We start from the raw sequence: 16,252 nt of genomic DNA, 5'->3' as shown, positions 1-16,252 counted from the left end.
ATCCTTTCAACGTTTGAACATCCTGACGTATTGTGCGGAGGACAAGATCTTCTTGTCTACCTTGCAATCCAAGTCGGTCAACAGCTTCTGGCAGGAGCATTGTGCGTTCTGATCCATCATCCAATACCGCATAGGTGTCAAGAGTACGGTCCTTGTTCCGAAGAAGCACTCTCACAACCTTTAATAGGACACGAGTGGAAGTTGATGGACGGTCCAGGTAAAGAACCTCGGTACCATTGTTAACTAAACAACTCTCTACTTTGGGTGGCTCTGCAGTGGGACGGGTGTTCACACTATGGAGAACTCTCAAGTGCTTTCCTTGGCACAGGTCACAAAGTCTTTTGAGGTCGCACTGTGCGGCTTGGTGGGACCTCCCACATCTCCAGCATCTTTTATTCACCTTGATCCATTCTATGACTTCCTCCCTTGTCAACTTCTGAATGGCTGGGCACTTATTCAGAAAATGTTCTGAACTCTCACAATATGGGCAATACTGCTTTATCTTGCCTCTCCTTTTGAAATCTGAGGGACTCTGACCTTCTCGCTTTGTGGCCTTAGTATCTCCAAAGCTCTCTGCCCCATGTAACACAGTAGCCGCTGATCTACTGTGTCGCTTCTCAGCTTTGTGGCTCAGTGACCCTTGGACTCGGGTCTCGGATGGGACGTCATAACTCTGACACCACGACTCATACTGGAGCCACTCTGCCAAGTCAAGCAGGGTATGAGTAGAGCCAGATCGATGGAACATCTGACGGCGGAAATTTGCCCTCAACTCAGGCGGAAGTTTCGTGAGCAGCCGTGCAACGTGTGAGCCGCATCTCAGCTCAACTTCTCCATCAGAGCCCAGGGTCTTCAACATGCCCACTAGCGACTGAACATGCAAAGCAAACTTCTCAAAGGCTGCTGTATCTCCCCGCCTTATCTCTGGTGAGTCCATGACAGCAGCAATTCTCTTTAAGGCGACGTGATGTGGCTGACCAAACTTCTCATTCAATGCGGCCATTGTATCGGAGAACGGCATACGCGAATTGATGTATGAGTCAGCTATAAGGCAAGCCTCCTCCAACCTCAGATGGTCCACAAGAACCTGATATTTGAAGAGCTCAGTGGCGTCCCTTGGCAACAGATTGGTTAGGGCGAGCTTCAGGCGGGAGAATTCCATGGGGTCCCTATGGATGAAGAGGGGAATTTTCGGTGTTGGCCCATGGTATTCCTTTTCCTTCACCATAGCTGATGAAGGCCGATATGGTACTTCTTGAGAGGGGGTACGATGACTCATATGAGGTCCTGGTACGTGTTTAGGCGGAGGCCCAGATTTAGCTGGGTTCATGACAGAAGGAGAGTTGATGCCTGGTGAGTAATACTGCGACCAGTGAGTCAGAGGCTGAGTATCATGAAGAGTCCTAGCTGGTGGTCTCTTAGGGGTTGAAGAAAGATGACTTCTAGTTGCTGAGTTAGATGCAGCACTATCTCTGAGTAGCTGGAGTTCCTTCATCATTCTATCAATCATAGTGACCATCTGTGTCTCCTCACCCTCTGGAGGCATTGACGGTGGTTCAGCAGAGGGCCATGGTGGAGGCGGTAGCCAGTCGTCATACTCCTCTTCTTCTTCCCCTCGGGTCGGAAAGTGATCCTCTAGAGGAGGGGGTGGTACTGGCCACGATTCTTGACGTGCCCTCTGCAGTGTCTTAACTGAGGCTACAGGAGAATGCGTTTCCCTCTGGATCCCCCAAAACCGTGCACGACCGATCTGCCTGCTCTCTTCTGGTCGATATAATGATGTGTTCTCTCTACGCATCTCATACAGCTCATTTCCGTCTTCTGCATAGGGTGTCAGAGTGTCTGTCCACTCCGCACGTCGGCCAGTCGAACGTATATCATAGCTGGGAGAGTACTCTTCGTCGTGCTCACTAATATCGGAGTCCCACTGAACCTGACGAGGGGACCTTGTGACATGTGCACTTTCAGCGGGCGTCATCATAACCGCTCCCTCATGATGAGAGCTCCACCCCTCTAGCCCTTGCATATGCTGTAACGAACTTGTATGAGGTGAAACATGTGTCTGTTGGCTCACTGGACCAACCTCATAATCCTCAAGATACTGCGGCGGTCTCCGCTGCCTCTTAGGTCGAGTCGATGGGATCCAGGATGCTTCACCGCTTTGTTGCATGTTCCCGGAACAGCTTGTATCCGGCTCGAAGGACCAATGTAGATGAGGGGCTAAGGACTGTAAGGTGCTAGCTGTTGCTAGTGAGATGAAGCTGATACGGGTGTGCCGGTTAGAACACCAAAGTCGGAGAAGGAATCCAGTTCAACAGATTTATTTGAACAAGCATATGCAGAGGGGGAGCCAGATCCTATCAGGTTGAGTTAAACAGTGCTCTCTGTACACATATCAAGGATGAGCATGAATACTGGCACTGAGTGGTATCGTCTCGTGCTTATGTCCGTAGACGTGGGTCAGCATATATGTGTGTGGTTTTCTCTCTGGACGCACACAACTTTAACACTCAAAGGAACATAACGACGATCCTTTAACGGCATTCAGTAAGGGAATTTTACGGCTCGTTCTCACTGAAGATGACGGCTGATGCCAGACTGGATCGCACGCGCACTGTGCTCTGAAGCAATCCACCGAATGAGCTGCGTTCCGCCAAAATAAGAGTCCCCGCGATCGGGAAGAGACACTTATACATCCATGTCACAAATCAGTGTCATTAGTGAGACTTTCTCACACACACTGTACTGTACTACAGAAATAGTAAGAGTAGTATACTAGTATGATATTTAGGAAATAGCACATGGCTGAATTAGAAATTGCAAACTAGCATAGTACTTTTACAATTTCTCCTCATATAGTAAATAGTAGGAGTAGTATTCTATTCCGAATTTAGCCAATCACTTCAGGAAGAGAACAGACAGGAGAGAGGCTGTGATGTCATAAAGCTCTGAAACATCACATCCAATCCAGAAGCTGCGTCATCACAGTCACTGAATTTATTCCTCTACACCATTTTCTCTTTCTTCACGCTCACATATCATACAACCTTTCCAGTGCTTATTGTCTCTGGTTTGCTTATTCCCCTCATGTGGGACTCATCAGAAACTCACTGGCTACTATCAACATGTACTGCTCATTCTGCACAGGTTTAGTCCTGCTATGCTGTTTTATGTAACTCAACACATTGTTTATTTTTCAGTCTTGCTTGCTGGTTTATTAATAAAGTGACATCTTCGGGCCTTGAAGTTCAGTTTGCCTACTGTTTGTTTCTGCTTTTTTTCTTGCCAAGAGCGTACAACGTATCGGTATTAAAAAGACGGCTAACACAGCGGCTTAAATCCAAGATGCTGGATTAACAACAGTTGGAAACTGAAGCATGCTGAGTACAAAGAGGTTTCTGAACAATCACAGATGGCACCACAGGACAAGTTAAGTTCCTATGGCAACAAATCTGTGCCTCTGATATACATGTGTCCTTTAATCGCCAATCAGGTATTAAAAAGAAAGCAGTGTGAGCACTGCAAATTTGTATTTTAATGTTACACCATTGCATGGTCTCATGGAATAGTGTTATTAAAGGAATAGTTTGCCCACAAATGAACAAATAATCATTTGAGGGTGAACTCCCTTTAACTTTACAAGAGACAAAAGTTACAAACTTACCCTTAATGCATTAAAAACCATTTTTACGGTTACATTTCTGGGTCCGTAATTCATAATTCCCTCCATCCCCTATCACTGCATTGATCTTTTAAAAACAATCTTTAAATGTCCTTCGTATGGTGAATAATGAACCCCCTGAAGACTTTGAAATGTATAATTGCTCAAACATCATCTTCTCATACATGCCAGATGCATACAAAGGATATAAAGAAGGCTCCATTATCCATCTTAAAATATATTAATAAATCCCACAGCATTTATTTGTAAAAGACCACCGTGCTCATCCATTAGTGACTAATAATTAGTGATCAAAAGTCACACACTGTCAAAGCCACTAGGGGGCAATGCAGTCTAAAGGCAGAAATATTGCCGAAACATTTTTTTTTTTTAAATTGATCTTTTATCCTTTGGGGCATTCTATGAAACAGGTGTCCCGTTTTCTAGCTTGATAAGGTTGTTGCTTGTTGTTGAATTCTTTTTTTGGTAAGATTTTCAACACGTAATTAATAATCGGCATTGTGCCGTCTCAAGCTAAATTAAACACACATTCACATATTTATTGGGATATAATTATGCATTCAAAAGGTAACATTGATGACAGTTTCACAGTTAATTTGACTTGCTCAAGATGGTGAAAGGAAAAATTGTCTTAAAAAATTATTTATTGTATCTCCTTTTTAATTTTCAATTTTTAAGTAGATATTTTACAAAATCATGGTAGCAGGAATGACATTTTAATATCGACATCTACTAAAAAAAAACAAAAAAACAACAACAGATAAGGTTATTTAAAAAACGTTGTCCTCTGGGAGAGAAAGTTAGTAAAACTGGGATTTATTGCAGTTTATTGCTTTTTTTCCTGAAGGAGATGCTTTACAGACTTTTCTACAAGTTCAAATACAGCTGAAAGTGCAACTAAGGAAGTGAGTGAGTGAGTGAGTGAGTGTGTGTGTGTGTGTGTGTGTGTGTGTTTGTGTGTTTGTGTGTGTGTGTGTGTGTGTGTGTGTGTGTGTGTGTGTGTGTGTGTGTGTGTGTGTGTGTGTGTGTGTGTGTGTGTGTGTGTGTGTGTGTGTGACTATGATAATATTAAAATTAAATTAAAAGTAAATTATCTGTGCCTCAAGTGGGGGGGCACAAGCATTTTTTGAGGCGGGCCCATAGCGACGGGTCTGGTGTGTGTGTGTGTGTGTGTGTGTGTGTAAGAGAGAGAGAGAGAGAGAGAGAGAGAGAGAGAGAGAGAGAGAGAGAGTCAGAGAGCGAGTCAGAGAGCGTGAGTGAGAAAGAGAGAGAGAAAGAGTGTGAGTGAATGAGTATGTGTGAGAGGGTGAGAGAGAGAAAGAGAGAGTGAGTGAGTGTGTGTGCGTGAGAGAGAGAGAGAGAGAGAGAGAGAGAGAGAGAGAGAGAGAGAGAGAGAGAGAGAGAGAGAGAGAGAGAGAGAGATGTGATATTCTGTTTGCTGTGTCAGTCTGTACAAGCGCCCCTGGCTGCCCACTTCTGCTCTCTCCACATCTCTCGCTTCACTCATCAAACACAGTTGAGTTATGACTGTCAGAATGCTGGTTGCTGCAATATTGTTCTCATAAAAAACTGCACTGTATTTACAGAGCTCAATAGGAAGGATGGCCTGGGATGGAACTGTCACTTGCTGTATATTGCAAACTTTTCTTTGATATTTTGAACACTGTTATTTTGTGAATTCTGCTGATATAATAAAGACACCACATTCTAGGTGGATAAGGTAAAATGAGGTTGAAATTGTGACTACTGATAGTCTTAAGTTAAGATGGGTTGTATATAATATAATGAACTATTTGATGTAACAATGTGCAATGGAAAATATAAATAGCTGTTTTACACTGTTTGCAATTTCTAGCAAAAGTTCTTATGTTCATAGTCTTCAGGGAGTTACAATATCAAAAATTCCAGCTATCATTGTGTACACAAAAGTGTAATAACTATTTGACTTCATAATGTGTAATGAAAAATTTAAATAGATTTTTTTCCCCTGGAACTAATATAAAATAATGCATAATGCTGTTTGGTGAACTCTGTGTGAGTAATGACTATTTCAAATCTAAATAAAATATTTCTTTCAGGTTTTCATTCATAACAGGCTCTTTTGTGTAAAATGATGTCCTTATGTCAACAAAGAGCACTGAAAAAACAGCTCAAATTTCTTTTATAACAATTCTTAAAGAATATGGTGTTATTGTTTATAAGTGTAACACGGTCAATGGACCTGGAAATACTTCACTTCTGAGCAGATATATTAATCAATACCATGTGTCAGCCAATCAGAATCAAGAGTTCAATAATGACGTAAAAGCTTACTTAATACACAACTGTCTACTTCCTGTCCCCCTAGAGACCATCACCAATCCTACCAACACACACACACACACACACACACACACACACACACACACACACACACACACACACACACACACACACACACACACACACACACACACAACACACACACACACACACACACACACACACACACACACACACACACACACACACACACACACACACACACACACACACTTCTTTTTGTTGATGAATTGTCTTTTTTCCGGTTATATTAAAATGGGGCTACTAACACACCTACACACACATGCATAATTGCTCCATTCATTCCCTAAGAAAAAAAAATAGAAACACACCAAATTTTACATACCCAAACATGACAATAAAACTCAATAGAACCCTTGTAATATCGGCTGACAAAGTTGCTGCTTAGAAAAAACAAGTCTAAATATTTAATATATAATACAATATATAGCATAAATCATCATTCACAACTGATGGCTCAGCTAGAAACCCACATGAACCAACCCACTCACCTTAATCAACTCGCTTATATCTGATAATAATAAATCATGTATCTGTTCACATTTACAGTACGCATTAAATGAGACAAGAGCACATGGCCTGGTACATGTAGATCTGGATCGAAAAGAGTTGACTAACACGTGAGAGAACATTTGTTGACATTGGAAAGCAATGCGTAAAACTTTACAATAAGGTAAAAAAAAACAAGTAAAAAAAACAGTGTTGACATTATTGTTCAATTATTGTTGTCATTATTCTTAAATATTACTATAAAATTGTGTACTGAATTTATAGCACACAGTTTTATCCTGACTGTTATTACTTTGAAAGGATGAGAATTAATAAAATTAGGTTTTTCATAAAAAAATATCCAGCTTTTTATATATATAAAAATATTATTCCAAACATTGCCATATATTATTTACAGCCTGCAGAATATAAAACCACTTTACCAGTAGGCAAATTAAACAGACAATAGATTAAGTAGACTATAAAAATTGTCCTTTACTTGAATTGGCCCTACAAGATAAACAATTAATTTTTTTCTCCTTAAACTGATCTTAAGAATACCGTGGCAGACGGAATGAAGATTACCACGTTAATTGTTCATTTAAGAACAATCTGGACTGGTTATAAGTCCCCCACTTATGCTGAACACATGCACACGCACATACACACGCTTTCCTTTTCGAGGATGACTTTTCCTTCCAATAAATTACAACTGGCCTAAACCATATAGCAGAACATACTTGCTCCCCCTTAAGGTGTCAAAGACAGAGAAGAAATATTTCCAATTATGCAGGTTAGGTGTGCAATAATTTCTGCACTAGGCAAAATGTAAGTGCAAGAAGAGAGTGTGTGTGTTTAAGCGGTGCGCATCAGTGTCACTTCAAGTGTGTGTTTGTGTGATTCTGCTGCACGGTCATAATTGTCTTTCTGTACGTCTTTGTTCCGTCTGGCCGCCTCCATCTGACAGTTTGACTGCTCGCTTCAGTCTGCCTCTCCATACTGATGTCCTCCATAATATCAGCCCTCCTCCCTCGTCTCGGAGAAGTTGGGGAAAGTTTACTTTACGGGCCCATATCCTCGTCGCTAACGTTAACAGCTGCTGTGCTCCTGACATTTTGATGCGCCTTATTGGAGTCGCTTTGCGCTTCGGGGAATGACATGCCATTGGCGTCTTGTTTCAGCCTTTATTATTATTTCTTTGATTTTTATAGCTCTCTCTCTCTCATGCTGTCGGGTACTCTATAAAGATTAAGAGCTGGGCGCACTTCTCCACTGATCAATTATTTAACATGCAAGTCATTGCTATAGATGAGAAAAGAACACGTATGCGAATAATCGCGGGCGGACGGTGGAAGAAAAAGAGAGGGAGCAAGAGAGTTTATGGTAGACGGAGAGAAAAAGGGTGTATAAGTGTTCGAGGTAAAGGCACTTCGACTGTGGATCTCATTCAGTGGATTGCAACCACAAAATCAGTTTTGGGCAGTGGACAGAAGGGAAAAGCAATGCAAAATAAATGAATAAAATGCAACTAACAATATAGACATGCATAGTTCAGACAGAAACATAAATAAGATGAGAAAACGCTTCTCATTAGCCGGCTTTAAACGGCAAGGTCATGGGTTCGGTTTCAGGGAATGCATGAACTGATCAAACTAAAAAAGTATGTCAAATGCATAAATGTAAATTTTTTGCTGTTGAGGTCATATGTCTTGCAAGTAGGTTTTTTTTCACAAATTATTCCCGTAGCTCAAACAGTAGAGCTAACAATGCCAAAGTCATAGGTTTGATTCCCAGGGAATGCATGAATTGATAAAACTGATAAAAAAAATTATGCCAAATGCATAAATGTAAATCTTTTGTTGTTGAGGTCATAGGTCGTGCAAGTTTGGCACAAATTATTCCAGTAGCTCAAACAGTAGAGCTAACAATGCCAAAGTCATGGGTTCGATTCCCAGGGAATGCATGAATTGCAAAAACCTTGAAGATGCCAATATAGACAGGATGCATGATGTCAGCATCCTTGAGAATGATCAAGACTTCACATGGTAAAGAAAAGGATCCAAAATACAAAGCAGGCTCACTTGCACCAAGAAAAAACACGGTTTGAGCGGTTTGCGCAAAATTGAAAAATTCAAATGTGTTATTTAAGGATGATTTTGTTTACTTTTGTCAGATAATTTTAGACCCATTTTTCAGCTTGTCACTTGATGTCCAATCTGAGTCCCGAAGCAAACCCAGCAGAGAAGCATCATACTAGAGTAAAATGAGTGTTAATGCATTGTCTTGTCAGTCCTGGTGCATCACTGAATGGGAGAGAGGCTTCAGTCAGTGCCAGAACTGCCATCTGCCGAAGTCCTCTGTGAATGCGCTAGTGTTAAGAGCCCAGCCCGGGCTCCATTAGCCACACACACACACACACGCACTCGCACACGCACGCACACACCGCACGCACGCACGCACACACAAGCAGTGGATACGTGTTAATGAAAAATGCGCTCTATTATAAGACCCACTCTGACTGACTCTTCAGGGACTTTGTGCGGTGGATTAGAGCATTTTCAGGATGTAGGGCGCTTCATAGGAGACTGTGCTTTGATTATGCTTGACTGAAATAGGTGTCTGCTTGCGTGTGGCATGCTTTGCTTACTGTGCAGCATTTGTGTTTTGAGGTTGAAAGTCCCGTCCCAGGAGCGACCCTGCAAAAACAAGAATTCCCATGTGAGGCTACTTTTAGTGTTACCCCGAGTCCTGACTTCCTTTTTACTTCCGCTCTAGGATCGCACAATATACACAGCTTTAAATCAAGACATGCTTTTAAAAAAGAAGTCAGTTAGGAAGTTAAATGTGCACTCAGTCGTCCAACAGACATCTATAGTGAAGTGGATGCAGCATCAGGCAAAGACAAAGGACATTACAGAAAAGCACTATTTGCAGAGCAAGTGTCCAATAATAAAGGGGTTATAAGATAAAATATATTTAGATGGTCACATGATCTCATCATGTCAGCCCCCACTAGCCCTTTTTTTAGGCTAGTGTCATGGCTGGAGTCTTCATCTCATGTCTTATTACTGATCAAATGTACTATTCAAAACATTTAATGAGAAAAAAACTGCAGCTTTAAGAAAAACTGGATCCACCGTTTTATGATCAATATCAAATTCAAAAAGACATTGGAGATATTTTTTTTTTAAATCTACTTCATACTGACTGTTACTAGTCAAATATGCTGACCTCTGACCTATTTCTGGCCCAACAACAGTTTATAAACATATAATTATGATTTTATGTGACAATACAACCTCACTTTGAACCACCGTTTAATCTCCATGGAACAAGTTCAATTGTACAGTTGGGAAAATCATTTCCTGCAAATTACAAATTAATTTAGAATAATAAAAAAAAAGAGCGTGACTCGATTATCAAATAGCATTTTTGTGTCTCGGTTATTTTTATTCGAGGGCTAAATGCATTAATCTGCATCAGGCAGAGCGAGCCAGGAAGCGTAGGTGGTTTAAAATAATGCATTACTTCTTTTTTTTCTTTGTTCATGTTCCCGATATTAAGTAGGTTGTTTGTTTGCCGCATAATGAAATTGAGAAATTTACTAAATTAAATCAAAGTAGGCAAATTAGACCTACAGAGACACTCTCTCATTCTCCGTTTTACCACCTTCAACTCGTTCTGTCTCTGTTTATCCATTTTGCATTATTTTTTCCCAATCCCTCTTTGAACCCCTTGTTCATTCTCTTTCTTTGTTCTTTTTCGTTTCTTTCCAAACAGCCTCCTCCCTCTTTTTCAGAGTTTGTGTATCTGTAACACCTTCTTCCTCTCCACCACCATCACATTTGCAGTATGAGCAATAAAACAGACATTTGCATTTATACGTTTACCTAGATAACTTTATAAAGACATTCAGTAGATTTCCATTGTATTAATATAAAGCTATAGTTATATACATTTTTATATATAAAAATCATAATATAAAATACAATTTTATTTTATAAAATTTTATTACAGATTAAATGATGTTATATTATATTACATTATATTGTAGTAATTTTTTTATCTCCAAAGTCAATGTGCACAAAGTAAGCTTTGTGATTACCAAAAAATCCCAAAGAATTCAAACCACAACAGATCTTTTCCCCATCACCAGCCACTGTGGCTAGTGGTTTTCCAAAGTTACCAGCTACTCAGCATTTTCACTAGCCACAATTTTGACATCGATACCATGTGGAAAAATTGCAATATAGATATTTTTAATATCATATTACAATTTGGCAGCAGGTATATTAGGCTGCTGTCACTTTAAGACCTGACACACCGATTCATTACTGTTACACATGCATTTTCTTTCTCAACTGTTTATGTCCCCTTAAAATAAAACTGACTGTGTTTACGTGAATACTCGCCAAGACTGGCCTTTTGACATTATTTTGTGTATTTGACTGTTTAAACACAATAAGCAGCGAAAAAGAACTCAATTTAATACAGAGAGGCTTTATGTGCGCAAACTTTGGGTGTGAGAATTTGTAAAATTATGCGCAATAGGTGCAATCCCATGCTGAAATTCATGCCCTGTAACACCTGTAATATTCATCCAGAGCAAATGAAACAAGTGAGTGAGGAGAGGTGTGTTTGTATGTCAACTTGCTGTTGGAGAGATGAGAGAGAGAGAGAAAGCTCAGCTGAAATCATGTATTTATTCTGCAGAAAATGAATATTGAAAGCGTATCAGATATTTTTGACAACAGTTCATTGCACTAAGTTTATTGTTTCCGATGACTTTTTAAAAGACCTATATATTATATATAAAATTGCCAAAGTGTCTAGTAGGAGTGACTGTGACACGTCACTGCTGAAATCACCCGTATTGGTGAGCTGACGGGTGTTAATGTCAAGCCTTGCTTTCCAGTATATGTGGTGATTATTGTTAGAAGGAGTGGTGTGATGCTTAGAACAGCTGTTCAGGCTAATGACTGATGTGCTTAAACACATACACACACTCAAGTGATAAAGCACTTTGTCACAGATGCTTCCTCCTCTACGCTGGCGTCAATTATTAATATTCTATGAGGACTGCAGTTCTCCACCTCAGAGACAGAGTAATGTCAGCAAAGCACATTGATGAACGTGATTTCCCCAAGTACCACATGTTCCTGGATCAACATCGTTGTTGATCCTGGATCAACTTTCCAATTAACCAATCAGATTTGAGGGACAAGTTTACAGTTTGTGTCAAGTTTAGGCCTAGAACCAAGGTGAAGTACTTAAACATCAGTGTCATTCACCTATCATTACCCTCTGATTTTAGAGAAAAGTTATGGGTAGGGTTAGGTTTAGGGGTAGGGATTGGGTAAGGACTACATTTTGGGACAGGAATGTTAATCCAGGATCAACAAAATATGTTGATCCAGGACCATGTCTTACTTGGCAAAATCACGGTGACCAAAGCACATTATAGTTGCTTGATACCAATATTGTCAAACACTCACTGTAGTCCCCTCTTTTTCATTCTCTGATTTCCCACCTCATATGGGCTTTTAACACAAGTTAAAAGTCAAAATAAAATTTGACAAAATCTCCCTTTCATAAAAAGTCTTTTCACTATCCAATCAAATCAAGAGTCAACATCAAGCCCCGCCCCTTTTCCCGCTCTCTCACTAAATATTCTGTTTCACTCAGGAAATTTAGAAGTAAAATTGGTTGTGAACGCAGTTTCATGTTGACTTTTACCCAAAGGTCATTTTTAACCCAGACTTAAATCTGTTTAGGTTTCAAACTTTTCATATTTTCCCATGGAAAAGTGTGAAATATTGCTTCATATTGGTTAAAAGGGTTATGCATAGTGTAAAAAGCATATTAGAGTACAAGTGGCAATATGCTTAAAAGAACGCTGACTTCCATTCATCTCCTGTAACATAACATAAAACATATAAGATAAAACAATAACAACATCTTAAGAAAAAAAATATATAATAACAGCATAAGAAAAAATACAAGATAACATAAGTTAATAACACAACATAGCAACTAACATAAAACATAACACAACATAAGTAAGGGATAATCCACGGCTAGCCATGCATTAAAGGATTTTAATGCACGACGTAGAAGTGAAGAACCACCCGACGCGAAGCGGAGGTATATCCCGCTTATACCACGGTTATTTGCCAAGTTAAAAATAAGTTAAAGCTCTAACTGATGTTTACAGTGTAATTTTCTAAAAGACGTGTAAAAATGACGGTTATTTTCTTAAGTTACGGCTCGTTAGTTCTAGCACTCCGTCCGCTTTAAATAAAGTAGAGCCATCGGATTGCTTTTATTTGAATGTATTATCACATATATTTAAATTCATTATTAAAAGAGAGAGACAAAGAACTGAAAGAGTCCCAATTGCCAAGGTAGTTGAGCCCCATCGGCTCCCTGGTGAACCACATTTCGGTGCTCTCAAGTTTGCATAGAGGGATGCGTCTCGGATGCAAATAGAACGCTCCGGCATTTTCTGGACACTTTGACAGATATTTTTTAAAGCAGTCCACGGGACAAAGTGGGTCACCGGGGCTCGCAAACATAAATCCTCGTAAATTTTCCCTATCCGATGCGGTGGGATCCTTGTGTTTTTTTGTCTCTGGGTTATGCGCCAGGGTAGGCCTACTCTTTCCCATTCTCGTCTTGCCGGAGAACGAAAGATTCTTTTGATAGGTTACGGTTTCCTTCTCTTCCCCTCCGTGCAAAACACAGCTGTATGTCAAACCAAACTTTTCAAAAGTCCTGTGGGTGTGAAAGGGGAGAGTGCAGGTGCATTTCTAATTTTCTCCACGTCAGACTCAGTAATACGCGGATGATGAACGCTGGTGTCTTTTCCATTTTTCCTGTAGCGCTTTAAAACTGATTTAAATATGGCATTGCTTGACTTGAAGTCTTTATCACTTATAATGTTGTATTTTGTAATGTGACGGTTTAGCCTATACCTGCTCTGAGACGCATCAAACTTGCAACACTATTTGCATCCAGCGGTAGACTGAACAGAGGCATACAACTCCTGCAATGTCTCATTTAAAAGAGAAGCAGAGTAGGTCTCGAAATCACAATTTTTCTGTCTTTGGCGCAAAAAGTCACTGAGAGTGTTAACTGCCCATTTAGTTGTCTTTTTCGTATTGACCTCATCTTTGTCGTCTTCAATCTTATCTAGCTCTGTCGGTGTTAATTCTTTGTGCCGCTTTTTGTCATTCAACGTCTTCTCCAAGTCTTCTATTTCGTCTTGTGCCGGGGCCCATTTCTCAAAATTGCCATATTCACCATAAAAATTAAACATAAAAATCATCCATTTAGCCTACCTAAATAAACGTTTTCATATGTGTCTCTCGCTCTGTTTGCAAGAGTAACTGTTACTATGGTTACCAATGATTATAGTAGCAGATTAATTTCGAACTGTAATCAAACTGACTGGAACTACCTGTGCATTAAACGGTTTTACTGCACACCTTCCAGCCAATCAGAATCGAGTAATTAAACAGCCCGTGGTATAATATAACATAAACACTTTAACTGACCAATCAACCGTCATAAAACAACTTAACACAACAGCACATAATACATAACATAACACAACATACCATACCATAAAGCATAACCTAAAACATAACATACTATAAAAAATAACATAAAGCGTAACATGACATAACACATAAAAACATATAACATAACAAACACTTCAACAAGTAGACCGATTGGCCGTCATAAAACGTAACAAAACATAACACAAAACATAACGCATCACACAACAAACAGACTGATCAGCCGAGCATCATTGCCTGTATAATTTATTGCGACAGCAGAGGTTATGTAGTTTTTCTTCAACTCTCTGTTGCATTGTGGGACTCGGTGTTAACAGACAACACAACAAGCCATTTCTTTTGTGTCTTTGATGCTCGTAGACAAAAAAAAAAGAAAAAAAAAATTAAAAAGCCCTGGTGGATTTTAGAAGAGAAAAGACAAGGAAAAAGAAAGTGAAGATCTTTTAGAGGTTGCGTAAGCTGCAAATACACACATTTTGTCACAGATGCCCTGTACCCTTGTTCCTGTTTAATTATGGACGTCTAATTGGCACATGGTGACACTGGCGATAACACTCATGAAAATGTTTTGAGGTCTGGTGGTCCTCTAGCCATTCACACACACACACATGCTGTAAGTATGGCAGGACGCCAAGCTCAAAATAAAGCGGACGAATGCTTAATGGAAAGCTGGCTCTGCCGAGAGAGAACAAGAGAGAGGGAGAAAGCTAAAGGGAACACATGCAACGGGAACGACGAGGGGATAAAATAAGATAGATGAATAGAAATGAGATGAGGTCTCTATCTTTCAGCTCATTAATTGTTCAAGATATCCGTTCCTTTCTCCTTTGTGATTTTTACACACTTCTAATTAGCTACTAATTCAGGAAGTTTAAGCCTTGTGAGCTATATATATATATATATATATATATATATATATATATATATATATATAAATAAATTCCCCTTCATTTCATCTTTTTTCTAAACCAACTGCTGTTTCTACTGCCAATGATCCCTTAATGCAGCTGTAACTGTCCTGCTTGAAGGATATGAAAAGTTTTTTCACCCCTTTCCATGCTGCTGTGCTACTAATTACAGAAATGTGTATTCAAAAAGGCATAGTGAAAACAAAAGACAGACAAGTTGATAAAAGATGATGATCTTCCTCGGGCAATGTCTGCGCAGAGTGATAACGCAGTCATTCGATCGCACGATCTGAGAACGAACGAGCCCTAATTTTTTCTCCTCTTAGCAGCTAACCAGAAGTTTGGTTGGCTTGTGACAACTGAAAGCACATCTGGGAGGAGACTCTCGTTTTCAGAGCTTGATTTGGCAGCGGACCTAATAAGAGTTCAATTAAAGCAGAAGTTCTTTGGGCGATAGCAGGATGTGATTACCCAGGAGTCAGTGGGGTATATATAGTAGCTGTTCCTCTTTCCGTTCTCGTGCCAGGACCTGAGGGATGGTGAGGGAGGTCCATTTGCACGAGGCATTATGACTGTCTCCTTTCCCTCTGCTAAAAATCTGCCAGGTTTCACAGTCCAACTGCAGGTGCCTAGCTAATGCACATCCCTCGCAGTCATTATCTGAGGGAATTCACTAAGAATGAATGGTTGACGTCACATTATTTACTTGTTTTAGAACCATTCAATAGAGTTTTTTTTTTAAACTGATGACCTCTGGAGGGCTACAGAAAAAATCTGAGGCTACAGTACCTCGACATTAATCTGGATACATTTGAAAATTGCGTTTTCATTTCAAAACGTTCTCTATCCACACTAGTATTTTTGAGCGAATCTCAAAAGTTTCTGAAACGTCAGAAGATCTTTAAATGATCTTACTGCACATCTGTAAAACATAAAAGCGCACTGAGATGATACAGAGAGAACAGACTAGAGACCAGATGCTATTATTCTAGCACAATCTCTTTTTTAGCTAAATATCTGTACAATCGCCACTCCATGTCTGGTTTAATGCGCAATTGCCCTCATGTTTTGCCGCAGGATAGCATCTGAGAGTACATTTTCTGTCATCTTTGTAGGAATGTAATATGTAGATTTTACAAAGTAGCATGTATGTTAAGCAACATTGTGAAAGTGAATAGCGCATAAACATAGAGATCTATTGGTACAATATGTGTCACATCACATGACTACAAACATGCGTCAGTTTTCAA

The 16,252-nt window shown here is 39.8% G+C and overlaps 1 protein-coding gene across 1 annotated transcript in view; it reads right to left on the bottom strand.

The window, feature by feature from the left end:
- Window positions 1-9,102: 9,102 nt before the first annotated feature.
- Window positions 9,103-16,252, bottom strand: part of mpped1 (metallophosphoesterase domain containing 1) — a 60,852-nt gene continuing 53,702 nt past the window's right edge. Inside the window, exon 6 of the mRNA XM_077233831.1 lies at window positions 9,103-9,210. Within this exon, the coding sequence (XP_077089946.1) occupies window positions 9,158-9,210 (53 nt within the window). The 3' untranslated portion in view covers window positions 9,103-9,157. The remainder of the gene's footprint in view (window positions 9,211-16,252) is intronic.

This window comes from Siphateles boraxobius, unplaced genomic scaffold, assembly GCF_051911475.1.
Source record: "Siphateles boraxobius isolate OS27281-9 unplaced genomic scaffold, OSU_SipBor_1 19, whole genome shotgun sequence".
In the NCBI taxonomy this organism is placed as follows: Eukaryota; Metazoa; Chordata; class Actinopteri; order Cypriniformes; family Leuciscidae; genus Siphateles; species Siphateles boraxobius.
This window is presented reverse-complemented; position numbering and strand designations above follow the sequence as displayed.